Genomic DNA, 26,772 nt, shown 5'->3' with positions numbered 1-26,772 from the left:
TCTACTCACTAGTCCGCTTTCACAGCCTTGTTGTGTTTATGATCGCACTCTTGCAAACTATTCTAACTCAAACTTTCAAGCAAAATGTTTGCTGTTGCAAAAGAGTTGATGGAAGCTTGGTGTTGGTTGGTTGAAGCCTATGTTTAGCTTTTGGCTTCTGCCGATTGTATTTAGGCTTCAAAATTCATAAAAGATGTGATCATTTGTGAAGATTATCATGATGAAAAAAACAACGTGTAAGCATCAGAGCTTATTTTCTGCAATAATCCAAAAGTCTATTGGATTTTTGTTGAGGGAACCAGGTGATGCTAACTTCAGGGTCGAATCATACCATATTCTCTACTTCTACGCAAGTCAAAGATCCAAATCCATTCAGACACAAACCTACGTCAGGACATTTCAAAGCCTCTACATACCCATAGACTGCAGTTATACCATAGATGCTATCTGCCACTCCAGTGCCCAGGCTCTGAATCTATAGAGGCTGAGACACAGACTGAGGCTATCTGATAACTCCTCCAGCTCTCTGTGTCAGAGCCAACAGGGCAGATAATGCGCTCCACTCAGGAAACACTTTATCAGACTCACCGTTTCCCTGATCCCACAGCTCTTCACATCGCAAGGGCCCCTCAGCGCATGGAAGCCAAAGAGTTACAGTAGCAGATAACCACCAGCAGCTCCGTGATGCTCTATCAAAGCCCTGAGGTGTTTTGGGCAGAACATGAAGCGCATGGGGGACATGATTGGCTGGTATAATCGCTGGAATGATACATGTGTATAATGAAGTGTTGCATAATGCTGAATGAGGTCTGAGACTGTATAGACACCAAAGAAAGCTGCTTTTCCACTGTCGGGCCGAATGGTTCCAGTTATATTTCCACTTGAGCCTGGTACGGCATGGCACGGCACATGAATGCTGCATCCCAATTCAGAGGCTGCATCCTTCGAAGGGTGCATTCAAAGCGTCACCGCAGAACAACGAAGGTCCCAATTCGAAGGTTCCTTCAAATACGGCCTCCAAAAGAATCCTTAATTTCCCTTGAAATTAAGGATACAACAGATGGATCCTTCCCTACCTTGTCTATCCCAGTATTCATTGCGCGTCACAGATGACATTTCAAAGAATGGGGGATTTCGTTCGCTGTTCGCGCATTCGTTTGACTACAATAGTGGCCAATCGCTCTTCTGTTTACAGCAGCGGCTAATCGTGTGACTGCAGCGGGTCAACAATGCAAGGATTCTGCATCTCTATGGCTGCATCTGAAATCACATACATGAAATCTATACTACAAAATAGAAAAATGTTATTTAAAATTTTAATACTCTGTTTTTACTCTGTTGTGCCTTGCTGAGCATAAAAGACTTATTTCGAAAGAAATTCAAAAATATTAAAGCATCTTACCGACAACAGAAGGGAGTGAACTTAAGTGTAATGTGTTTACAAAATCATTTTTAATATGTAATGTTATTATAAATATAATTTTTGTAATCATAGACCTGTCTCTGCTTATTTGTTTTATACATATATGTAGCAAATAAGAGCCAGTGATACTTTTACCGACTGCACCGTTAAATCATTAAATCATAAAAAAATGATGAAATGTGTATGCCTATACTTTAAGCTTATTCGTTCACAAGAAATTCCCACTAAAGCATTTCTTCGAATCTGTAATCGCCTCACTGTTCTCACCCCTCATCCAAGAAAATGTTTTAAAGACATTCAAAACAGAATTCGTTTTTTAAACTCAATAAAAACGCAGTTATTCAAGTTGGTTTCAGTCTCGCACAAAGCACGTCCATACACTGCTGTTTTCTCACACTTGTCTTGTCTCAAATGTCTTGCTGAATGCATGACACAATAGCTGAAATAAGGTCAGCGTGTTTATGTCTGTGTCCAGACTGATGGTTGTCTACCTGACACGAGAGAAACATCAGAGCGGCGGGATCCTTTAATCAGACCAACCAACCGCTCATCAGCTCACACAACAGCATTCCCCTGTGAGATCAGACCGTGAGGTACTCTTCAATTTACAGCAGCAGCAGCACCAGAGACTCTGGGGGACGGTGCTGGTGGTGAGGGCATTCCTTTAGAGAACCAAACACACACGGACAGTGACAACCCTGTAATCATATCCATCCGTACAGTCAATAATGTGTGAAGAGAGAACGGTTTAAGCAACGTTCTCGGACGTTTAAGAATTCGATTTGAATCCATTGCAAGAATTCTGTTTACGCTAGCTGATGCTTTGCACAAGACCAGCATGTATCATTAAAGTTTTAATCTTTGTAAGTGTAACAAACACCTGCGCATATCAAATAACACCATCATTCAGATGAAGGGATAAAGAATGCCGTGGCATTTTCCAACACGCTCTTCAGCCCTTTAATGTGAGTCAATATCCTATTAGGCCTTGATGTGGGCTGTAAGAGGTTTGCAGCCCTTCACCTGCTGCCATTGAAGACAACTTTTATCTAATGCGGTTCATCACATGGCCTTTGTAAGAAGCCAGCAGACAGCACGAAGACTGAAAGACCTCAGAGTATGTGAACAGATTTGAACTCTGATCTCAAATCCAAGGAAATAGAAACAACAGGGACTGACCTTGTGACAATTAAAGGGACAGTTCACCCAGAAATTTAAATTCTCTTATCGTTTACCTTCCCTCATGCTTGATGTATATGACTATCTTTCTTCAGATAAACACAAACAAATTTTTTTTGTAAAATAATCCTTTTTGAGTCAATATAATGCCATTGAATGGGTCGGTTGATGCTTGAAAAGCCACACATGGCGAATTGGGGATCATGACGTTAATCCATACGACCCCAGTGGATGAACCATTGTCTCCTGAAGTGAAATGACAGGTGTGTAAGAAAAGTACTAAATCATTGCTTCCGGTCTACTGTCATACGAGCGTTCATGAGAGGGATATTGTGACACGTGACGTAAGTGCGTTGTGAAGCTTGCTCGGTCCATATGCTTCCGTGCGCACTTTACAACGCACTTACATTTATGTCAAGCTGAACTAGTACAGCAAGCCGTAAGTGATTGTTTATAGTTAAAAGAGTTTAAAATATTTGTATTTTTCTCTCACACACCTATCATTTAAATTCAGGAGACATTGATTCATCTACTAGGGTCGTATGGATTGCCGCTACGATCGCTGTGTGTGGTTTTTCAAGCGCCAACCGAGCGGCAGCCATTCACTTGCTCCTAAAAATCTTAATTTGTGTTTATCTGAAGAAAGAAAGTCATGTAGGAATGAGGGTGAGTAAATGATGAGAGAATTTTCAGTTTTGGGTGAACTATCCCTTTAAGGGCAAAGAAGGAAAAGTCCTTTGAAGCAAGTATTTGGTTTGGAATAAGAATGGAACAATTTGTCTCCAGCTAGCTAAAAATCTAAAACAAATTTTGTAATATCGTAGGGATTTCACTGTCATACTGCTACAACAGACAGACAATGAAAGTGACTTTGTGTACTTCATTGTAACCCAAATAGTCATTTTATCCATCACCATTACTGTTAGCCGTCATGTTGTGGATCAAGAGTGGGATTGAGAAACAATCATGTAGGCAAAATGTCAACATGGGATTGTGGAGACACAATGAAGATGGAAAATTTTTGAGTAGGGATTATTATGAAAAATCTTCGCTTTACAATGTTTGTGAAATCTTTCAATAAAAGAAATGCGTGATGTTTCCAAACCACGACATTCCCACTGAATGTTTGGGATGGTAAATGTCCCTTTGTACCCTCATTGACTCTCCACATGTACGGGCAGGTCAGGAGGTAATTCATCTGCCTTTAGAGGGGATTACTGAGTGCTTCAAGTTAAACGCTTGGGATAAACACACTTCTCTGCTCCCGCTCTCTGATCTCTCTGTTGCAAAATGTGTTGCAGTGTACGAGGGAGGTATTTTGCAGCATGCTGTGAACTCACTCATTAGCACAGTGGGACTTCTCTGTTTGAATCCCCACACAGACCGAATGTAAACACACTGATACCAATAAACAAATGGAGCTTTGGTATTAAAGTGCCATCCAGAAGATCAGTGCAAATTGAAATACAAATATATTAGTTCACAGCCGAACCATGTTAATTGTGTGGTTATGACATTATTTAATTGATGAATTATAAAATCAGGCCATGCAAAGCTGCTATTCTGTTTTTCACAAAGGGAGAGAAACATGCTGATGGAAATAATCCCTCCTATCTTATTTCCTTAACAGTGTTATCAATCTTCCTTATTTCTCAGTCAGGTTTCAATGCTTAAACAAATTCATATCTGATATACAAAATGTAAACACTTTCACCTCGAGGGCTGAAAATGACAGTCTGTAACTCAACCAGTTATATCTCACTTGTTTCATAATAATGCTTCCGGGGTCCGACTCATAATGAAGACATAAAGATCTCTTTATATAGATCTTTTCATTCTGGGCTGTTATTTCCTTAGTCAAACATATACAAAACTGTAATTTAGCCTCATCATTTTCTATGCAGATTCTCAGAGCACTTTTCTCAAGCACAATCTGAAGACTTCAGAAAGTCAGAACTAGAGTTAGACATCAAACAGATGTAAACATTACAGCAAAAGTGCTGAAAACAGTTTTAAAGTATTGTGGTGCCCTTTGCAACACTGGTATTTCTTTCTAGAGATACAATACAATCTCAGCAAAAAAGGTTCCTCTTTTCAGGATACTGAATTTTAAAGATAATTTAGTAAAATCCATATAAGCTTTACAGATCTTTATTGGGAAGAGTTTAAACAATGTTTTCCACACTTTGATATTGGTGTCCCTTTGTTTAAAGGCTCATTATTTCATTTATGTTCATCAAATGTCTGTATAACTTGTTCAGTTTGTATCATTACTTAAATCTTTTTATGTTCATTCAGATGTTTACACTTTAAGATATTTGCTGGAAATAAAAGCAGTTGAAAGTGAGAGGGTGATTCTTTTTTAGCTTATATTAAGAAACCTATAGACAATACTGAGTGGATGCAACCAAAAAGACTGCCATCTCACCTCATCTGGATTCAGTGACTGATGTAAGAAAACATCATTCATAACTACTGGAACTAGTTTAATTTCATCCCATACTTATGGACTTTTAAATTAAGATTAGGCTACATATGTCATTACACATAACCCATAATTTGATGTTAGTTTGTGCATTAACTAATATTAACGATGAGCAATACATTTGTTACAACATTTAATGATCTTTGTTAACATTAAGGGGATAGTTCACCCAAAAATGAAAATTCTGTCATTAATTAGCTACTCACCCTCATGTCGTTTCAAACCCGTAAGACTTTCGTTCATCTTCGGAACACAAATGAAGATCTTTTTTTTTTATGACATCTGACTTAAAGCTTTCTGTCCCTCCATTGACAGCCAATGCAACTACCACTTTCAAGCCCCAGAAAGCTAGTAAAGACATAAAAGTAATCCATGTGACTCCAGGGGTTTAACCTAAATTTAAGTGACCTAAGTGACGCAATTGTTTGCGCAAAAAAAACAAAACATAATTTACTACTTTATTTACAAAATGATAATCTCCCATGCTTGTTCACGAGAACACCACGCATGCGTGTTCTGTTGACGCGTGGTGACTGAGGTTAAACCACTGGAGTCACATGGATTAATGAATGATGCATCTACCTTTCTGGGGCTTGAAAGTTGTAGTTGCGTAGGCTGTCACTGGAGGGACAGAAATCTCGCAGATTTCATTAAAAAGATCTTCATCTGTGCTCCGAAGATGAACGAAAGTCTCACGGGTTTGAAACGACATGAGGGTGAGTCATTAATGACAGAATTTTCATTTTTGGGTGAACAACTTTTCAATAAAAACACCAGTTAAATTTTTAGTGCATGTTAGCCTAGGTCCTTTAAATAATATCAACAGTTAAATAACTTTATTTTAATTATGTATCAATAAATGTTAAATGCTTTTTATAAGTATATTTCATTGTTAGTTTGTAGTTTCCTGTAAACAAATGGAAACTTATCTTAAGAAAATCTTCAGCACATGTCGATATGCTTGACTCCTTCAGACATTGAAGCATTATCAGAACTATTTTCTGACAAGCCAGTTTTACAACCTATTCTAGAACTGCATTCAATCTTTTTGCAGTTGCTCCATCTAGTGGCAACCAATTTTATTTTCACTATACACCCGGAAGAACAAGACACGGATCAGTATCAAACTAGATTTATTATATACAGTAGTAAATGGCCAACACAGGATCCTCTGCTCTCCCGAACACCACTGCCATTCCCATTACATTTCTCACACATGTTGAGTTGACTGTGAAGCTGCCATTTCACCAGGATAGTGTTCAATACTCTTGATATGCCAGAAAGGCTAAATGAGAGGGATGTTCCAATATGATGCATTTGTAAAGGGCAAAAAGTATGACAATAAAAACAAGGGGAACACTTCATTTGTATATCATGAAATCCAAACTTAGCAGACAGCAAACTTTTAAAGACATACTCAAAGCTTTTAAAATTAAAAAATGTCTACTGGAATACGATCCACAATCTAGCTTTATCAAACCTGAGGTGTCAGAAACACAATGCTGCAATGTCGACATTTGAAATTGTCCATAAAAAGGGAGTCTTAAAGTAGTTTACTGCGATCAAAGAAAATCTGAGACCATACAAAGCAGTCACAAATATCCTTTCACAAAACTTCCCTCCTTGTATATAAAAATAGATGGGGGAGGCGCAACATACGTACATAATACAAAAACGTATATAATAGGCATACAATAAACTCTAAAGGTGGGGGGGGGGAATGACATTAGTAACTCATTTCCAATTCGGTTCAGGGAGAACATTGCAAAAATGGAAATGAGGTCTTTGGATGATTAAAAAGAGAGAGAGAGAAAAAAGAAAGAAAAAAAACTATTAACTTAAACATTAGATTTCCAAAACCTTTTCCATTTCAGCCCTGAACGGCGCTGGAAGTGAAGAGGAGCACAAAAACAAAACCATCATCCACATGTGCTCCATCTTTAGCACGTTCCTCCCGTCTGCTGCTGGAATACATCGATAGTGTCTTCATCTTCCATTTCCAGCTGAAAATTCACATGACACGAAAAGATGGAAACATTTTAATCTGAGGCCTGATAATGGAGCTTATTTGCGCCTGAGCTCTAGGTTTTCAAATACACTTTATATGACAAAAACATCTTAAATGTTTGGTTGATTGTATGAATTGATTACACTTGTTTTACAGATATTGCATCCTCAAAGACATTTGAAATCAATTAATACAACTGAACTAGAAAGTCACCATAGCAAGAGAGCATACATTTGTTTATTAACCAGTTACCGCTTTCATACGGATCTGCTCACAACTGTAACAAATGCAACGATAAAGGACAAACCTGTGCAGGTGTGTCTGTCTCATTGATTGGCTGACCATCAAACCTGAACCGTATTTGCCTTATGGATAAACCCTGAAAAAAAAAAAAAAAAAAAAAAAAAAATCCAAGTTATAGTCCTGCTCATCAATGTACAAAGCTTCACGAGTGCAGACCTGAAAGCTCAAGCTGATGTCTCACCTGTCTTTCGCAGTATGCCTTCATCAGTTTGCTGAGGGGGGTGTGCCTTTTGATTTTGAACTGGACCACAGATCCATCCTGACCTGCCACTTTCAAATTGATATGGTCATTTTCAGTCTTCACGCCCTCCTGAAATGAAATATGCAGAGCAAAATATACAGATAAAAGATATTAATAAACATGCAGGGTATTGTTTTAATCACACGTAAGGGTCTACACACACACACATCGTTAGAGTCATTTGCGCTAATGCCACATTGTCCATCACATGCAGCCGCTGTATTAAACATTAGATGTTCCTGACCTGTAATACGGAATAACATGCTTTGAGGGGTTATTAACGCGATAAACAGCAATACTTGAGTCTATAATATCTGTATTAGTTCAAACACTACTAAAAAAGAGCTACAACCTGAACAACTGCGCGAGAATTCAGACAGTGTTACCCTTTCAGTGCAACTGCGTTTGGCGCAAAGTTGAATCAACTATCCGCCATGAAAGAAAGCCAATCTGAGCATCTTGTTGATGCTGAAATGAAGCTAAACACTGCAGGTTTGATTGCTAGCGACGACATATGTAATGGTTGTCCATGTAATTGGACGGATGGCTGAGTTAAATGGCCACATGCGGAAAATGCGCAAAATCTTTGTTGAAAACCTCTTTGTTTCCCTTCTAACCACATATAAAGTGCAGGACCAAGACAATCTACATTCATGCATTATAATCACATCAAAACATTCCTCTCCATGCTACCAGAGCTCAGAACACAGAGACATGCATGTACCTTTGGTTTCTCTTCTGACATTTTTGTAGAAATGTAAGGATTTTCCTGATAATGTGGATGTGACGGTAACACAACAGCGCTACTACCCGCTTCTGTCCTCCCCGCGCTCAGCAAGAACGCGCAAACTGAATTCGCCCATTTGATTGGACCGGGTAAAACCACGTGATTCCCAGCAGGCAGCTCTGGCCCGAGAACGCGCAAAATCAACTCGTCTATTTGATTGGACAGTATGAAACCACGTGACCAATCCTCATGTTCCGCTTGAGGTCTTGAGGTCAAAAACAAGTGACTTAATTATACACAACATTTAAATAATAGTGTTTTCATTACTTTTACATTACTTCATTTCATTACTTCATTACGCATTACTTTTGCTTAATGAAAAATATTACATTATTATTTTTGGGGTGTCAGGTATAAAAACTGAAAACATTGTTAAGCATATATATATATATATATATATATATTAATAAATTAATAAAATCACATATACATAATCACATATAATCTTCAATCTTCCAATATAAAATCTTCAATAAACTTTCACAACCACAAAACATGAAAAAAGTTTTTTTTTGTGCAAATAAAAGTACAAAAAAAGATTGTGCCACTTGGAAAATTACTCTAGTCATGATTTAGGTCAAATCTATACTTTCAAAATTAAATATGAATGACCTTATTGCAAAAAAAGCATTTAGTTTCAAAGCTGAAACTTGCTATAACTTAAATTAATAATAAAAAAAATATTATTTGTCTAACAACTGATCAGTACTTCCTAATAATCTACAATAAACAGTAACAAATGTAAAATATTCACTTTTATTCATATTTCTCCCAGTTTATTTGGCTTTGTAAATTGCACTGATAAATCAAACTTTTGGTAAATACAGTAAGCTAGTGATTAAAACGTTGACAAACACATAACCCAGTTATATTGAAATATCAATTTACCATTTATGCAAGACAAGTCCTAGTTTAATCTGATTATAAAGATACAGCAGTAAACGACATGTACTGCCAACAAAAAAGACTCAATTATCAACACGTCTTGCTGAATTTATGTTGTTGCTTATTTGGATTTGCAAAAAGTCATCAAGGTACTACATTTACAAAACTTTTTTTAAATACAATGTCTAAATTGTGGTTTGCGTGCAGATTTGTTAAAAATCCAGGTATGAATAAATCAAATTTCAAGCAAATGGCAAGGATGTATGCTTGTGTGGCCAGCTGGCAACTAGTACAATCAAATAAAAATGGAGTGTTGGATAGGCAAGGAAATGTGCAAAAAGTCAACAGCGGAGCATCATCACAAGTTGCTTAGCTGTTCTCAAATCTGGAGTACTGGTTATCCTTTGTCAAACCTGAAAGAGAGTGAGTAAAGTTCAAACTCTGAAACACAGTGTAACTAACATTTATAAGTTAACTATAAAGGATACTTCTATGTATTTTATACATAATTTATGATGAAAGGAAAATCTTACCATATTTCAGTCGCATTTCATCATGTCTCTGCCTCATCTCTGCTTTCCTGCAACAAATATGTGTAAGGAATAATTGACGACAGGCCGTTGAATTATTAGAAAAATAATGCACACCCGAGGTGGTAATGCGGTCACGACGCGAAGCGGAGTGGCCGTTACACTTCGGTGTGCATTATTTTTCTAATAATTCAACGGCCTGAAGTCAATTATTCCGCTTATACTACAGTTACCACACCTCGAAACATTGTTCAGATTATGTATTTCAAGACGTTTGTAAAGTTTTGTCATTAAAACGCTCTTGTATGTAGGACTAATTTCTTACGCATCTAGTCCAATGCCTCCGTTGCTAATTCCAAAACGTCATTTTAGAGTTAGTAACGGAGGTTTGAGCCACTGATAGCAGACTAAAGCTGGGGACACACGACTAGCTGACACATTCTCTGACTGTTTTCATCGCAGCAGCAGATTTTAAACACGACTTTGAACACAGACTGAACGCGCTGAACACGCGTTTGGACATGATCAGTCATAAGTATCAAATTACATAACCGGCCTTAGTGTGTCCCCGGCTTTATGCAGTTATTAATGCAGCAGTTATAGAGAGAGATGTTGCAATAATGAGACAGAAAAGCATTTGCGTCAATATTATTATTTATTTATTAATTTAATTCGTTTTAATTAATTCGTTCATTCTTCTTTTTTTTTCATTGACAGATGGCAGTAGACTATAGCCAAATAAATGAAACACAAAGCCCAAGTGGGCCTATCAATAATTATTTATTTGTTATTATCTGCAATAAAAATCCGTACTGCAGGACTATCCATTTATTTAGCCTATATTCAGTTTAATTTTCTATAATATAGATAGGACTATATACTTTATTTATTAAAATTAAACTGCATGTTTCTATTGATTGTGAAGCTAGACATTGAAAATTGCAGATCAAGCGCATGGGGCTGCATGTTTTTTTCTTGTTATGAATTGTATCCTATTTTCCGTTATTACAGTTGACTACGCGAAGTGATATGGAACTGTAATGCGGTCAAGACCTGCCTGGAACTACTTTAGCTGTGCGTTTCCCTGAAAATAATGCACACCTTAGAACGTTTGTCAACCAATCAGATTCAAGCATTCAACGGCCCTGTAGTATAAATTTTTTTAATTAACACTATTTCATCAAGACAAGACTCAATGGTCTCCACATTTAATAACAAAATCAAATGTGTGGAATTAAATTTTCTCCAAAAAATCATACCTCTCCTCTTTGCGCAAACTTTTCAGATGAGCTTGTCTCTCCATTCGCTCATCATTCCTCTTAGACCTTTCAGATTAGGAGAAATTTTTTAGTCATTTCTTATGTGCTCAAATGTGATAGCCATTATTTACAGTGAGGAAAATAAGTATTTGAACACCCTGCTATTTTGCAAGTTCTCCCACTTAGAAATCATGGAGGGGTCTGAAATTGTCATCGTAGGTGCATGTCCACTGTGAGAGACATAATCTAAAAAAAATAATCCATAAATCACAATGTATGATTTTTTAACTATTTATTTGTATGATACAGCTGCCAATAAGTATTTGAACACCTGAGAAAATCAATGTTAATATTTGGTACAGTAGCCTTGGTTTGCAATTACAGAGGTCAAACGTTTCCTGTAGTTTTTCACCAGGTTTGCACACACTGCAGGAGGGATTTTGGCCCACTCCTCCACACAGATCTTCTCTAGATCAGTCAGGTTTCTGGGCTGTCGCTGAGAAACACGGAGCTTGAGCTCCCTCCAAAGATTCTCTATTGGGTTTAGGTCTGGAGACTGGCTAGGCCACGCCAGAACCTTGATATGCTTCTTACAGAGCCACTCCTTGGTTATCCTGGCTGTGTGCTTCGGGTCATTGTCATGTTGGAAGACCCAGCCTCGACCCATCTTCAATGCTCTAACTGAGGGAAGGAGGTTGTTCCCCAAAATCTCGCAATACATGGCCCCGGTCATCCTCTCCTTAATACAGTGCAGTCGCCCTGTCCCATGTGCAGAAAAACACCCCCAAAGCATGATGCTACCACCCCCATGCTTCACAGTAGGGATGGTGTTCTTGGGATGGTACTCATCATTCTTCTTCCTCCAAACACGTTTAGTGGAATTATGACCAAAAAGTTCTATTTTGGTCTCATCTGACCACATGACTTTCTCCCATGACTCCTCTGGATCATCCAAATGGTCATTGGCAAACTTAAGACGGGCCTTGACATGTGCTGGTTTAAGCAGGGGAACCTTCCGTGCCATGCATGATTTCAAACCATGACGTCTTAGTGTATTACCAACAGTAACCTTGGAAACGGTGGTTCCAGCTCTTTTCAGGTCATTGACCAGCTCCTCCCGTGTAGTTCTGGGCTGATTTCTCACCTTTCTTAGGATCATTGAGACCCCACGAGGTGAGATCTTGCATGGAGCCCCAGTCCGAGGGAGATTGACAGTCATGTTTAGCTTCTTCCATTTTCTAATGATTGCTCCAACAGTGGACCTTTTTTCACCAAGCTGCTTGGCAATTTCCCCGTAGCCCTTTCCAGCCTTGTGGAGGTGTACAATTTTGTCTCTAGTGTCTTTGGACAGCTCTTTGGTCTTGGCCATGTTAGTAGTTGGATTCTTACTGATTGTATGGGGTGGACAGGTGTCTTTATGCAGCTAACGACCTCAAACAGGTGCATCTAATTTAGGATAATAAATGGAGTGGAGGTGGACATTTTAAAGGCAGACTAACAGGTCTTTGAGGGTCAGAATTCTAGCTGATAGACAGGTGTTCAAATACTTATTTGCAGCTGTATCATACAAATAAATAGTTTAAAAAATCATATATTGTGATTTCTGGATTTTTTTTTTTAGATTATGTCTCTCACAGTGGACATGCACCTACGATGACAATTTCAGACCCCTCCATGATTTCCAAGTGGGAGAACTTGCAAAATAGCAGGGTGTTCAAATACTTATTTTCCTCACTGTATTAATAATTAATAGAAGTAAAGTATATTTTATATATATATATATATATATATATATATATATATATATATATATATACACACACATATATATACATATACATACAGCCACATGTATCTAATCAGCCAATCACATGACAGCAACTCACTGTTTGTATTTAACCCTTGTGCATTGTTCAAAAGTTTAAAATTTAAATTAAATTGTCCATAATATTAAAAACTTTAATCACAAGCGCTGGTTTTCATCTTACCCAATGTTTTCACATTTACAGCAGCAGAAGCAGCAGACGAATATGGCGATGATGATCAACCCGGCGATCACAGAGATGGTAATGATTAGAGTCTGGAAATTCACTGTGATTCATACAACACAGAATTGATGTGATCATTCATGTCCACAACTTGTACTCCAAAACAGGAAGTATATGCAGAAGGTTAAACTTCCCTTGACTCATTTTACAAGAGTTTAAATGGAGTTCAAAGTAATAAAGTGAATGAAGTTAAAGCTACTGTGAACTATGGACTGAGAATAAAGTTCTAGTTTTAACAGTTCAGCATACAAGTTTATATTCCCCATGCAGAATGGAAGATCATTATTTACTTATGTTTTATGTAAGAGGACTAAAATAATTTGAAGCTATTTGACAACAGGTATACATTCAACAAGACACAATATTAAATACATTTACACAAATTATACTGTTCAAACCTGTTCCTTATTTAAAGGGATACTCCACTTTTTTTGGAAATAGGCTCATTTTACAACTCCCCCAGAGTTAAACAGTTGAGTTTTACCGTTTTCGAATCCATTGAGCTGATCTCCGGGTCTGGCAGTACCACTTTTAGCATTGCTTAGCATAGATCATTGAATCGGACAGGACCATTAGCATCTCTCTCAAAAAAATGACCAAAGAGTTTCAATATTTTTCCTATTTAAAACTTGACTCTTCTGTAGTTACATCGTGTACTAAGACCGACGGAAAATGTAAAGTTGCGATTTTCTAAGCTGATATGGCTAGGAACTATACTCTCATTCCTGCGTAATAATCAAGAAACTTTGCTTTGACTAAGTTTGAGTGACTAACCTATTAGACCTATTTTCAGGCGCTGCGTCATATCATTACGCCTGCTGGACTCATGGTACGGCAGCAAAGTTTCTTGATTATTATGCAGGAATGAGAGTATAGTTCCTAGGCTAGCCATATCAGCCTAGAAAATCGCAACTTTTCATTTTCCGTCGGTCTTAGTACACGATGTTTTAAATAGGAAAAATATCAAAACTCTTTGGTAATTTTTTTGAGAGAGATGCTAATGGTCCTGTCCGATTCAATGATCTATGCTAAGCTATGCTAAAAGTGGTACCGCCAGACCTGGAGTTCGGCTGAATGGATTCGAAAACGGTAAAACTCAACTGTTTAACTTTGGGGGAGTTGTAAAATGAGCCTATTTCCAAAAAAAGTGGAGTATCCCTTTAAAACACAAAGGGAATGTAAACCGATGAGAAATGGGAAACGTAAACTGTGCATGTTCATGATTAAAAAAATGCACACAATACATCTATTAAGACAGTAAACAAATGACAAGATGTTTCCCGCTGCGCGTGTTATTATCAGTCTTACTCCAGCACATTCCCCATCGTGCATCTGAGAGAGGACAGACACTGTGAGACGGTAGAATGCTCTTCACTGGATAGTCAATGCATTTCTGGCTTGAGATGCACCACAAACACTGAACAAAAGATAACATACATAACCATTATGTACATTTATGTCACAGAACAATTGTGTATGATTTTTCACCAATTATTGCTGTCTGTATAACAAATACTATGGGGTTTGGAAGTGTTATCAGTGAATAACAAATTATATGCACACTGACAAATCCTACCGAAACAATCTTCAGACATTCTTCACAAGTTGTATTGGATTTGATAGTGCAGTCTGTGAAAAGAAGGCAGTTGACATCAATGTTACAGCTGATTTCAACCACAGTTTAATAAATTAAATCTAAAACATACGGCATTGCTCAGAATTCTATTTTGAATGAAAATAAAACATATTCTCTACAAGCATAAAATATTCTCTCTGACCTCTTAAAACTCCTTTGTTAAGTTTTCTATCATGTGATTTAAAAATTCCCAATTTCCCAAGGTTACGGTTTAAAATTGACCATAAAAGCATCAACAAAACACGTTTTGAACCAATTTAGTCGTTTACGCTAAAAGTCTTTCAATAAGTAAAACTGTCTACGCTTGGTCCCGATGTTTTACTGAGCCTGAGTCATATGATCAGCTGCTAGGCACATTTGCAAACGGTTATACGTGACTTATTAAGACGTTACCATTTCCAAGAAAATAGACTATGTAGAACGAATAATTCGGGAAAGTGTGCTTGGTAACGTTAGATAAACGAACTGCAAAAACATAGTCTTCGTTTGAAAACCCTACAAGTTGCCTGTAACATCATTTTGGGCATGTGCGCACGCGAATCTGAAAGCTGTTGTCAACTATATATATATATATATATATATATATATATATATATATATATATATATATATATGTATGTATGTATTGAAGTAGCCATTGTTGTTTTACCGTTTCTACGGTTAAAAAGCTTGTTAAACAAACAGCACTGTGGCCGAAACTAAACTTACTTGTTACTGGACTTGTCGTCTGAGCAAAAACAACAGAAAAACTGAAGACAAAGACAACAAAAGACAGTAAAAAAGTCCGAGTTTGGATCATGTTGGCAAACGCAGCGGATCTGTGTTGGTTTCAGCCCTGGTTGGTCATGTGTTTTCTGGAAGAAAGGATTGAACCTCGTCTTTTCAAGAACCTCCCAGTTTCGAAATAGTGGTTTATGGTTAAGCAGGATTTATTTGAGGCACTGATTTACAAGTTTATTTTCTTTCAAATTACTGACTATTTTCTGACTGTTTATTTATTTATTTATTTTTAAAAAAAAGACATGTTGGCTTCTTAAACTTGTTTAGACAATATTATATAATACCTAAAAACATCAATTATTATTTATTAAAATAAAAATATGTATACACATTCTGATCTGTTAGTATTTTTTAATGGCTAACGTTTGTAAAAAAAAGAAGAAAAAAAAGAAAACATAAAATAATAATAATATTAATAATAATAAATAAATAAACAAAATATCTGCCTGTCTCTCTTCTAAATTCAAATTCAAATTTGCTTTATTGGCCTGACTGTAAATAATACAATATTGCCAAAGCTCGGAATACATAGAATAATAAAAAACATCAAAATAATAAAATATTATAACATAACTTAAATTTAAATAAACAGTGTATCAAATCAGAACGTGTGAACATTTGATACCACAGTGTTTTAACACACACACACATTCTTGTACATCTATCTTTATGAGGACATTCATTGACACAATGCAATCTCTAGCCGCTTACCCTAACCTTACCCATCACAACTAAGTGCCTAACCCGAACCCTTACCCTAAACCTAATTATAACCTTATCCCTAAAACCAAGTCTTGACCCTCAAACAGGCCTTTAAAGGGGTCTCAGAAAGTGAGGACCGGCCAAAATGTCCTCACTTTACTCTCTTTGTCCTTACTCCAATGGTCTAAAACTCAAACTGATCCTCACAAAGATAGTTGTACAAGTACACACACACACACACAGTGGGTGACAGCAGCACCAGGTCATCTGCATACAGCTTGATGCTTATGTCCTGTACAGGGCCTGTAGACTCACTGTTCCAACTGCACCGCTAATTCATAATGTAAATGTTGAACAGTGTTGGACTCAGGCTACAGCCCTGCCACACTCCTCTTTTCTGGATGAGGAATTCTGTATGTTTGTTACCAATTTGTGTTGCACATTTGTTATTCGAATACATGATTTTATAATGTCATAAACCTTACCCCCTACACCACTTCGTAAAAGTTTGTAATATAATTGTGCCAAATAGAATCAAATGCTTTTTTGAAATCGACAAAGCATGCAAATATTTTTCCATTTTTGGTCTGTTTTACGTGTTTATTGATTAAGGTGTGAAGGGTGTAAATGTGGTCAGTAGTTCTGTGGTTTGGAAGGAAGCCAATCTGACTCGGACTCAGGGCATTGTGTTCGCTAAGGAAGCTTACGATTCTATTGTTTAAAATACTGCTTAATAACTTCCCCAGATTACTGCTCACACAAATTCCTCTGAAATTATTAGGGTCCAATTTATTTCCATTTTTATGAATTGTGGTAATAAGTCCTTTGCTCCAGATGTCAGGAAAACAGCCTGAACAAAGAACATTGTTGAATAATTTGAGCACAGCCGTCTGCAGCTCAGGTGTGTTTGAGTATTTCACCTAGAATGCTGTCAGGACCACAAGATTTCTTACATTTTTGGCTTTTAAGTTTGTATGTCAATTCACAATATATTTGTGGCGATAGCCAACAATACATTGTGTGGGTCAAAATTATCGATTTTTCTTTTATGCCAAAAATCATTAGGATATTAAGTAAAGATCATGTTCCATTAAGATATTTTGTAAATTTCCTACCGTAAATATATAAAACATTTATTTTAGTGAGTGAATGCAGCACAATCGCGAACATAAATGAACAACTTTAAAGGCGATTATCTCAATGTTTCGAGTTTTTGGCACACTCAGATTCCAGATTTTCATTTTGTATCTCGGCCAAATGTTGTCATATCCTAACAAACCATACATCAATGGAAAGCTTATTTACTCAGCTTTTAGATGATGTATACATATCAATTTTTAAAAAATTGACCCATGTGACTGGTTTTGTGGTCCAGGGTCACCTATTATATTATAACAGATATATTATAACAGATACTAACAGATATGAACTAAAACAAACTCAAAAAATCTCAAAAATATTGTTATTACAAGGGAATTTTGAGAAAAGGGATGATTATGTCATTATTATTTTGTATCACACCCATTAGATTGTGGAAAAGCGAAGAACAAAGGAAAATGTAAGGTAATTCGATAACATTTAAATAATCCACACCATATCTGGAACTGAAATCATTTATTAAGCATTTTGTAAATCCAGTTACAAAAAAAAAAAAAACAACAACAACTTGATTTTCATCCTCTACACAAGCTGAAATATTTTGACTCTAAACTAATGGTGATGACTCTGGAATTGAACTGACCAGCAGCTCATCAGATTTATTAATGGAGCAATAATGAACAGAACTTTGAATGAGGTCGTGGTACCACACAAATGAGCCTCTGATACCACAGTGTCATCCTTCATTCATACTATCACTGTGTGTTACATCACTGATGTAGTCTGTACACGACATGCCATCGACATCCATACAACAACACTAACACTGAATAAATACCCAACCCACCCATAATTATTCACTCTCTTTTAGGCACACAAAATCATCCTTCAGTTATAAGTATGCAGGCTTCCTTTAAAACATTCTTAACTATCTTAGATGATGTCTTAAAAAAGGTTTGATGTATGAACTAAAATGGATTTTCTTTTCTTGAAAGAATAGATTTACAACTGACCTATGTGAAATACTGTGTGAAAAACTGTTTGTTTTGTTGTTGTTTTTACAGCTTTTCTGCAAAATAAATATCAGTACAGTGGTATTCCACATATTTCCTGTCAAATCTCATTGCTATAACACCCAGAACACTCCACTGAAATGTTGAGATATTGCTTGTCTTTATACTGTACCTGAGCTTAACCCAGAAGGGGCCATTCACACAGAATACGTTCTTCTATTGTTTTGTAAAAATGCACAAGACGGAAGGGTTTGACCGTTGGACGTGTCTGACCATGAAAACGGTACATTAAAAGCGGGCTCAATTTTTGTGATAGCAGATTATTGCAGAAGTGGAAGCACTTCAACTCACAAAATTGGTGAGTGTCTTCTTTAAAAACAGACCAAACTTAGGTTGGTATGAACCTAAAACCATCATGAACTACAACCATTTCTTTTCACATCTGGGCTCAAAAAGGTGGATGACAGTTTCATTTTGAAGCTTTAAATAAATCTCTAGTCTAGACCTTGCATTGCCCTGCGTATTGCGTGTTTTAAACGCAAAGGGCCAAGCACATTGATCTAGTGTGTTTACAATGGAAAAGCAGCTCAGTGGAATGCAAAAACACATTTTTTGTGAATGGTCCCTTATGCACAATACATAAGAAAACACATAGATGAAAATGGCAAGACATAAAGGCAGAAAACCTTTTCCTCATTCTTTGAACCTGAGTTACTGAGTGAAGGATCAGTAACAGATAAGCAGTAACACAGAAAGCGATCTAAATGACGCAAATCTGCACAGACCAGCCCTTGTGCGGAGTAAGGCAAATGGACAAGTTTTAACATGGCTGTTGACGCTTTCGATCTGTGCAATCACTTCAGGCTATGAGTCTTTGAGAGCTCTCAACAAAACACTGTTTTGTTTGTAACATTTAAGACCCTGTTTGGATCGTTTCACTTCAAAGAGTGTTCAAAACTGAAAATGGCCAAAATCAGAAAACCAGAAAGGAGCATGTTAAAGCATTCAGAACTTTGAGGTATTGGCGATGAACATTTGCTGGTTAACTAAGCATTGCACCATGTACTAACCAGACGTGACGGGATAAAGGAACAAGTGCTGATTTACAGGACATTCTCTTGAAATCTCATTGGTCCAAAATCCCACTCCACATAACTGTATATTAATCATTAAATGTGATACGTTGTTAGAGGGCTGGTTGTCTACACATATGCAGATTTTTAAATGATGTTTGTCTTCTCACTGGTTCCTGTATCATCATCTTATATTCGCCAATCCGCATCTCCGCTGTTGAGCTCTTTTTTCCATCAATGAGAAGGAACTCTCTAGCGTCTTGACTGTGACTGGTCAGCACTCATCACCTGATCCAGTTGCTCCCAAAGCTGGCCACTGATCTGACGCTGCATCGCTTCTTAACTATCATGTTGATGTAGGCTTTCATTATTTTGGTGATCTCTCCAACCTGAAACAAGCCACAGTTTATACACAGTGAACACTTCTATTCAATTATATGTTGATTATGTATTTTTACAGGGATAGGTCACCCAAAAATGAAAATTCTGTCATCATTATTTGCGCCAAAACTCATAAGACTTATCTTTGAAAACCCAGCTTTGAAGATTCAAAAAGCTCATGAAGAGACCATAAACGCAATTATTATGAATTGATTGGTTTAATCCAAGTACATGCATACAGCACATTAAATATGGTAACAGGAAGTTCAAACACACTGCATAACAGGCAAAAACAAACCTCATTGGTTCTCGTGCATCAAGCAAGTACATTTGAGATTCTGTTTACCATATTTGATGTGTTGATCAATGTTTATATGTGAATTAAAGTCTACATTAAAGCTGTTCATACAGTAATTGTGTCTGTTCAGAAGACATGGATTAAAATGCTCGATATGTAGTTTACTATGTCTTTGTGAACTTTATGAAGGAACAACGTTTTGGTGTAATGAACTTTTATGAACAATTTTCTCAGGTTTCATTAAAAATATCTTCCTTTGTGTTTTGAAGATGAAGTCTTATGGGTTTGGAATGATATGTGGATGAGTAAATGATGACATCTTTGGGTGAACTATCCATTTAAAATCACATTTGATTACCTGAGGTGTCTCAAAAAACATGTCTCTCCCATCCACTGTGATCTTGTATGTGCTGGCAAGAGGAGCTCCGAAGAAGACAATGTGTTCGTAGGGGAAAGTCTCCAGAGGTTTGGCCTCTCCTCTCTTATACACAGACACGTTCTCGGCACTCACGCTCAGCCAGAGGTCATGAGGGAAACCCCCTTCTTTACACTGCACACAGAATCACAGCAAATGTCAGATTAGACTATACAAAAATTATCCAGATACTATCTGGGTGTGAGTCAGTAAAGCAGCTACCCAGAACATCCAAAGAATACCTTCGCAAATGCATAACACACCATTCACCGTTCACACACCAATACATTTTTCCTCAAAAAAGCACTAATCTATTTGATAAAGTTACGTGATGTGAAGGCCAATGGTAACTCATACTCGGAATTTGTCCTCTGAATTTAACCCATCCAAGTTAGCGCACACACATTAGAAGTGAGCAGTGAACAAACACTCATACACACTCTCAAACCATTAGGCCACGACTGCCAATGAGAAATGGATAGCTTGATGAGGAGTTTTAAACCATTTCACTAAATGTAATCATCCAACCCAAAACAAGCAAAATGATATTGCGCTGCTTTTTTCATGTTTTGTGGCACTTTCAAAGTGAAATGTCCAATCAATGTGAAATTACTGGTGCTAAAAGCACATCCAGTTTTACTCAAAACAGATGAATGCGAATTTAATCAGAAATTAAATGTCTGGTGATTGGCGCTAAAAGGTTAATGCTCTATCGCATTTGAAAATAATGTTCCATCTACTACATTAAACCCTACCCTAAACCCAACTGATAGAGGTAATATAAGCAAACGATAAGATAAAAATGCATTTGCTGAAGCAACCATGCCAATTAAGCTTGCTTCTGTAAGTCTATCGGCTCTTTTATCGTGACTCGTGTTTCATGGGTACCCGAGAACTTTGCATTACGAGTGCAAGGCTGATTCAGGGGAGCTACCGAGCAAGTTAACTAGAAAAAGTCAATATGGAATGTCAAAATGTACAGATGTTAAAAGTGGGTCATAGCATAGTATTGTGCAAGGAATCATGCAAAAATAAGTCTTTATTAATCAATAGTCTAATTATTTGTGTGAAAAGGAATAAAAGTTGTTGGTGCTTTACTGGCACGAGGGAATTTTATGTATAGTTACGTTTTGCATTTCAAGATTTTCTATCGAACCCATGTTGTAGTCATCTTTTGTTTCATCCTAAGTGCTTACCTCCACATCAAACAGCGTAGATCCATACCCAGGCCATTCTTTAATGATGTTCATATATTTGAGCATGGCTTGGTGTTGATCCAGACCATGCAGTCGACTCCATTTCTCCATAACACTGGCCCTGGTGGCTGAGGTCTCTTCCTTGATCCACATTTCCAGCATTTGTTCCTCCTGCATGCTGCGCTGTTTCTTCATAGTGCCCGTCTTGAGTCCACGCCTCAGCGTGCCGTCCAGGAAGCTCGTCCTCCTCCTTTCTAGGGTCTGTCCCGGTCCAGCTGCTCCTCCTACTTTGGTGAACTGAAGTATGCGGTTGCGCAGACGGCCAGTGGGGTAGACGTTGTCCAAGCTCCAGTTCACCCGAGACACATCCCCAGACAGGTACTGCAGACGTAAAGCAGCCAGGTGCTGAAGGGTGTCCTCATGGGCAGGAAAGTGACCGCTTATTAAACTTTCATGAGCCTGGAGAGATGAATGAGAACAAAACTCACATCTGACTTCCTCTGAACATTGCAAAAAAACCTTTTTTGAAAAATGTATTACAAAATGGGTTGGGTTTGTGCTTCAGAAAAAGAAAAAGATATCTGCCAATGGATTATTTAAAGTTACGGCTTAATTTTAACTATTTTTTACAGTGCTGGGTAGTAACTGATTACATGTAATCTGGATTACATAATCAGATTCCAAAAATGAAGTACTTTTAAATTAAACTCACAACCTCCCTGCAGTTCCATCACAAACCCCAGTCTGGGAAACCCTGATGTAATGTAATATTTAATGCTCTTCATGTTGTTGACAACAAAGAATGGAATATATTTTCTTTCTCTTTTTATTTTTATATCAATATGGTACAAGATTATCCTATTCAGATCAATGTGATAAACGAGTTTGGTCAAAAGTAATCTAAAAGTAATCAAAAAAAGTCAGATTATATTAAATTAAATGTGTAATTTAATAGATTACATCCCTTACGACAATTTTTTTCGTGTAATTTGGAATCAGTAAACAACTACAATTTGTAAGTAATCTACCCAGCTCTGGTTGTTTTAAACACAAACTTTTTACCATTTTTTTAAGAAAACAAGACTTAATATCATATGTAAATTGCTTCTCAATTTAATATATCTTGATTTAGGAATGTTTTTATTTCAGGAAAGCTCAAATAAAAATAAAATAAATACTAGACTTTCTATAAATATTAGATAATCTTAATAAAGCTATTTATAAATATATATTATTTTAAATAATAAAAATGACAATAACAAAATTGAAACTAAAATAAAAACTGAAAACATAAATATAAAATATAAATCGCCTTTGAGATGAATGGTCAACATTTGTTAGTTTAGATAGTTTCTCCAGGTATTATACACCTCCTCAATTGGGTTGAACAGAGGCAATAAATGAAACTATAAATAACTGACCTGCTCAAACATGAAGACAAACTCCACTCCTTCCTTGGGCATGCTCTCCACATCTAAGAAACAATACAGTTTGAAGTACAGCTTCCATTGGCCGTCTTCCTCCACCTCACTTCCTGCCAGCCTGAGAAACAACCACCACACCAAAGATTCATTTCTGTGTGCTACTCATTAAATACATTTATTTCACATTGTTTTTAAAGGTTTTATGGATGTTCTAAATGCATTACTGCTTTAATAACCAAGTGATGACACATACGCTTGGCAGTGTTTTGTAGGAACGGAGTTTAATTTCTGAGAGAATAGGTGCAGCAAATTTGAAGTGTAATTTTACCTCTCAAACTTGGCCAGCACATCGGCCACAATCACCCTGCTCTCCACGGCCCGGTCGATCGTGCTGTTGTGCTCGAACAAAGCAAACATGTTCCTGCTGTCCTCCATAGCCAAGCCTCGGATCAGTTTCTCCACCACCTACACACAGAAAAGAAATGAAACACTTCACCATCAGAATATTACACCATAAAGTTCCACACGCAATCCTGATTAAGAGGAATATTTGTTCATCCACACTGTTTTCAGTTCGGTGTAAGGCACAGGAAGACTTTTCCCCAGAGCCAAAAATGTTTTAATGTTATATAATTGCATGATTTTTGTGATTACTTGTGTGGGTACAGTGTTTAATTCTGAATCAACTAATATCTAATTACTCTCTTAAAACACTAGGTTATTGCATCGCATTGTTTTTGCAGTTTGGCTTGTGCTTTGCAGGCTGTTAGCATCCCTCACCTCTCCTGCTGTAGTGTGAGAGTTGATAGAAATCTTGCAGGAACCTCCACCATGGCAGTAAACGGTCGTCGTCATCTCCCGTCTGTTCAGGAGGGCGATGATCTCGTCTTGTGAAGGCACAAACTCCCGCGCTTTCGTCTTCTTCAGCGACTCGCCAATGAATACAGCGAACATTTCGATTTCTGTTCCAGGGAACAGCTCCTTTATCCTAAGAAGTGATCGATATCAGAAAATATTAATGTCACCAAATACAAAATATGATGTGGTCAGAATAAGTGTTGTTATCGTTAACTGAAATAAAATAAAACCTAAATATTAGACTTAAACAAAAATTAGAAATGTTTCCTTGGAAACTAACTGAAATACTTAAGATGAAGTTGAAGAACTAAAATGACTACAGTTAAATGGAAATAAAATGAAATCAATATAGAAATTTATTTTAAAAAGAAAATAATAAAATTGACAAAAGCACAACAAAATTGCTAAAACTTAAACTGAAATTAAAATAAACTGAAAAAATAAATAAATGAATAAATACTGTAACAGTATATAAATTACACTAAAGTTATACTGCTCAAAAATGTCCTTAAGGTAAAAAACACAATTTTTGTGATCCTTTCGTTATTAAACAGATAAACCAAATAGCAAGTAGTGATCCAAACACACTGGCCTACAGCAAAATTTGAATATGTTGTATCCAAAATATGTCATTTACATAATTCATGCAGATCCAGATTTTACAAACGATTAAACTGTCAAAATAAGACCACCCAAGACAAAGCCAGGATGGACCAAGTCAGGATGCAATGAATTAGATTATTTTGGCTGAGGTACAAATGCTTAGGCCAGGATGTTATTTCTACCATTTCCTCAATTTTCTTCTCAAAGTGCACCACAAACCTTAATATATATATTAGAAGACTAAATTTCATTGGAAAATGGCATCTATTATTTAACAGTATGAAAGTATGTCATATTCAAGGAGTAGCTACAACACCTTTTCAGGTGGAATCTGAGGTATCTGAGGATGCCACGGCTGGGCAGGAAGGTGCAGCTCATGCAGGTGAGCAGATGCCAGTGTGACCGGTTGGCGAGGCTGTTGGGCTGAGGCACGTGATTGGTTTGTTTGATCAGCTGACAGTAGACTTCGTCTCTGAGCGGCCGCAGATCTTGACATGTCTGTAAGATGCCTTGAATGATGGGCATTGGGTCCGACACAGCTTCCATCTCCTGTAATGAGTTAAAGATCTTGACCGCCTCATCTTGCAGGCTGGTGTAGCCTTTCTCCTTTTGCACTGCAGGAAGTAGGACAGGAAGAGGAGACAGATGGAGAAAGAGACACAGACAAAGGGATTAAATCCATCATCCCACCAATCCAAAGTTCAAATGGTAAAAATGTGCGTCACTGAACAAATTAATCAACAACAATTCAACAATAGGGTCAAAATATATGAACCGTGTGTACAGGTTTGAATCGAATATTTAAGGGGTCTAGGTTTTAATAAATGTCTATTAAATGGCCTGTTGTCAGTTCCCACAGAAAATACTTGTTTCTATCAGTTTGTAAAACATGCAATGATATAATAATAATAATAATAATAATAAAAAAAACATTTTAAACATTTTTCTAAATTCTTGGATAAGTATTATACATGCAGCTTTTATGCCCTTCAATGAAAAACTTGCAATTTATTTAATTAAAAAAATACATTAAAAAAATATCAAAAATTACTTTTTTAATATTTGCCATTTTAATATTTTAAAATTAAAAGGTCACACTGTAGAATTTGTATTTGTATATATTAATGTAAGTGTTTTAAAACAGTCTTTTGCTTTTACAAAATATTTATGAATTAATCAACAAAAAAAAGAAATTATGTGGTAATCAACAACATGTCACAAATTGTATAAAAGCCAGAACATGAATATAACAATATTGTTAGCAATACTAACAATAGAAATAGTACTGTCTACTGTCTACAGTGTTGTTTTAAAACTATTTATATACTATTATAGTATATAATAATTTTAGTTTTAAGTTATAGTAATTTTATTATCTCTTTTGTCTTTTTTAAATATTTCTATAAGTTTTAACCTATTTTTATGTCAGTTTTAGTAATTGTAATACTTTTTTAAAGTTAGCTGACAAGACATCCATTTCTAAATTTTTTTTTTATTTTGTTTGACCTTTATTTCATTTACGAAAACATTTTCAAATTTAAACTTGCATTTATACATTTTGCAGATGCTTTAATTAGTTTATGAGCTACAGCAGCTCAAACAGCAATAGTTTTAGTTTGAGTTAACAATAACACAGACTGTCTGCAGCTAAAGACCTTTAATAAAATAAAAACAGGAAACACAGGAATGGATCAGTGTAAAGGAAAGACTCACAGTTGACATTGACCTCTCCGTACGGTAGAGGCAGCAGCGGCGAGTGCAGCGGGTGCTGTGTGTATCTCAGGATGGGGTTCCTCCAGTACATCTGCTCCACAGCCTCCACATTAAGACTGCTCTCCTGCACCACCATCAAATACAACAATGGCATTAGGGCTTTTATGTACTCATATAACACAATGTACATTCACAGATCACTGCAGGTGGAAACACAGCACACAAAAGTGACACAAAAGGTTTTTGAGCTTTGCTGTTTTTGCCATGCTTGATAAACTAGGTCATACCAGTCAAAGACGGTAAACCAATTCAAGCTTAAATTACAACCTCAACGTAATTAACCACCTCAGGTCGACTAGCTGAAAAGGTGGATCTCAACTAGCTAGCAGTCCATCTAACCAGATGACATGTAAAACTAGTTATCAAAATCTGGT

At 36.7% G+C, this 26,772-nt stretch overlaps 3 protein-coding genes across 3 annotated transcripts in view; all 3 read right to left on the bottom strand.

Moving 5' to 3' along the window:
- Positions 1 to 6,203: 6,203 nt before the first annotated feature.
- Positions 6,204 to 8,487, bottom strand: sumo3b (small ubiquitin like modifier 3b). The gene is made up of 4 exons (XM_084121176.1): positions 8,364 to 8,487; positions 7,580 to 7,708; positions 7,403 to 7,474; positions 6,204 to 7,090 (listed from the first exon to the last, which is right to left on the bottom strand). The coding sequence occupies exons 1-4, from the start codon at positions 8,382 to 8,384 to the stop codon at positions 7,028 to 7,030; spliced, it is 285 nt and encodes a 94-aa protein (XP_083977302.1). The 5' UTR covers positions 8,385 to 8,487; the 3' UTR covers positions 6,204 to 7,027.
- A 675-nt stretch (positions 8,488 to 9,162) lies between these two features.
- On the bottom strand, positions 9,163 to 15,690 carry pttg1ipb (PTTG1 interacting protein b). The gene is made up of 7 exons (XM_084123403.1): positions 15,493 to 15,690; positions 14,725 to 14,777; positions 14,457 to 14,565; positions 13,089 to 13,191; positions 11,101 to 11,166; positions 9,845 to 9,891; positions 9,163 to 9,724 (listed from the first exon to the last, which is right to left on the bottom strand). The coding sequence occupies exons 1-7, from the start codon at positions 15,581 to 15,583 to the stop codon at positions 9,681 to 9,683; spliced, it is 513 nt and encodes a 170-aa protein (XP_083979529.1). The 5' UTR covers positions 15,584 to 15,690; the 3' UTR covers positions 9,163 to 9,680.
- Positions 15,691 to 17,864: 2,174 nt separating this feature from the next.
- myo10l3 (myosin X, like 3) overlaps positions 17,865 to 26,772 on the bottom strand; it is a 79,487-nt gene continuing 70,579 nt past the window's right edge. Inside the window, exons 33-40 of the mRNA XM_084122786.1 lie at positions 26,339 to 26,462; positions 24,942 to 25,239; positions 23,945 to 24,152; positions 23,493 to 23,629; positions 23,162 to 23,282; positions 21,741 to 22,199; positions 20,488 to 20,679; positions 17,865 to 19,839 (exon numbers count right to left, since the gene is read on the bottom strand). Coding sequence (XP_083978912.1) covers positions 19,735 to 19,839; positions 20,488 to 20,679; positions 21,741 to 22,199; positions 23,162 to 23,282; positions 23,493 to 23,629; positions 23,945 to 24,152; positions 24,942 to 25,239; positions 26,339 to 26,462 — 1,644 coding nt within the window. The 3' untranslated portion in view covers positions 17,865 to 19,734. The remainder of the gene's footprint in view (positions 19,840 to 20,487; positions 20,680 to 21,740; positions 22,200 to 23,161; positions 23,283 to 23,492; positions 23,630 to 23,944; positions 24,153 to 24,941; positions 25,240 to 26,338; positions 26,463 to 26,772) is intronic.

This window comes from Abramis brama, assembly GCF_963993115.1.
Source record: "Abramis brama genome assembly, chromosome: 8".
NCBI lineage: Eukaryota > Metazoa > Chordata > Actinopteri > Cypriniformes > Leuciscidae > Abramis > Abramis brama.
The sequence above is the reverse complement of the archived record's forward strand: the minus strand, read 5'-3'. Positions and strand labels throughout refer to the sequence as shown.

Excerpts from the sequence above, each read along its gene's own strand:
- sumo3b (XM_084121176.1), bottom strand. The coding sequence starts at position 8,384 with ATGTCAGAAGAGAAACCAAAG. Across the intron at positions 7,709-8,363 it reads TGTCAGAAGAGAAACCAAAG|GAGGGCGTGAAGACTGAAAA; the intron begins GTACATGCATGT and ends ATTTCATTTCAG. Across the intron at positions 7,091-7,402 it reads AGACAGACACACCTGCACAG|CTGGAAATGGAAGATGAAGA; the intron begins GTTTGTCCTTTA and ends GTGAATTTTCAG.
- pttg1ipb (XM_084123403.1), bottom strand. The coding sequence starts at position 15,583 with ATGATCCAAACTCGGACTTTTTTACTGTCTTTTGTTGTCTTTGTCTTC. Across the intron at positions 14,566-14,724 it reads AATGTCTGAAGATTGTTTCG|TGTTTGTGGTGCATCTCAAG; the intron begins GTAGGATTTGTC and ends TCTTTTGTTCAG. Across the intron at positions 9,892-11,100 it reads AGTTTGCGCAAAGAGGAGAG|GAAAGCAGAGATGAGGCAGA; the intron begins GTATGATTTTTT and ends TATTTGTTGCAG.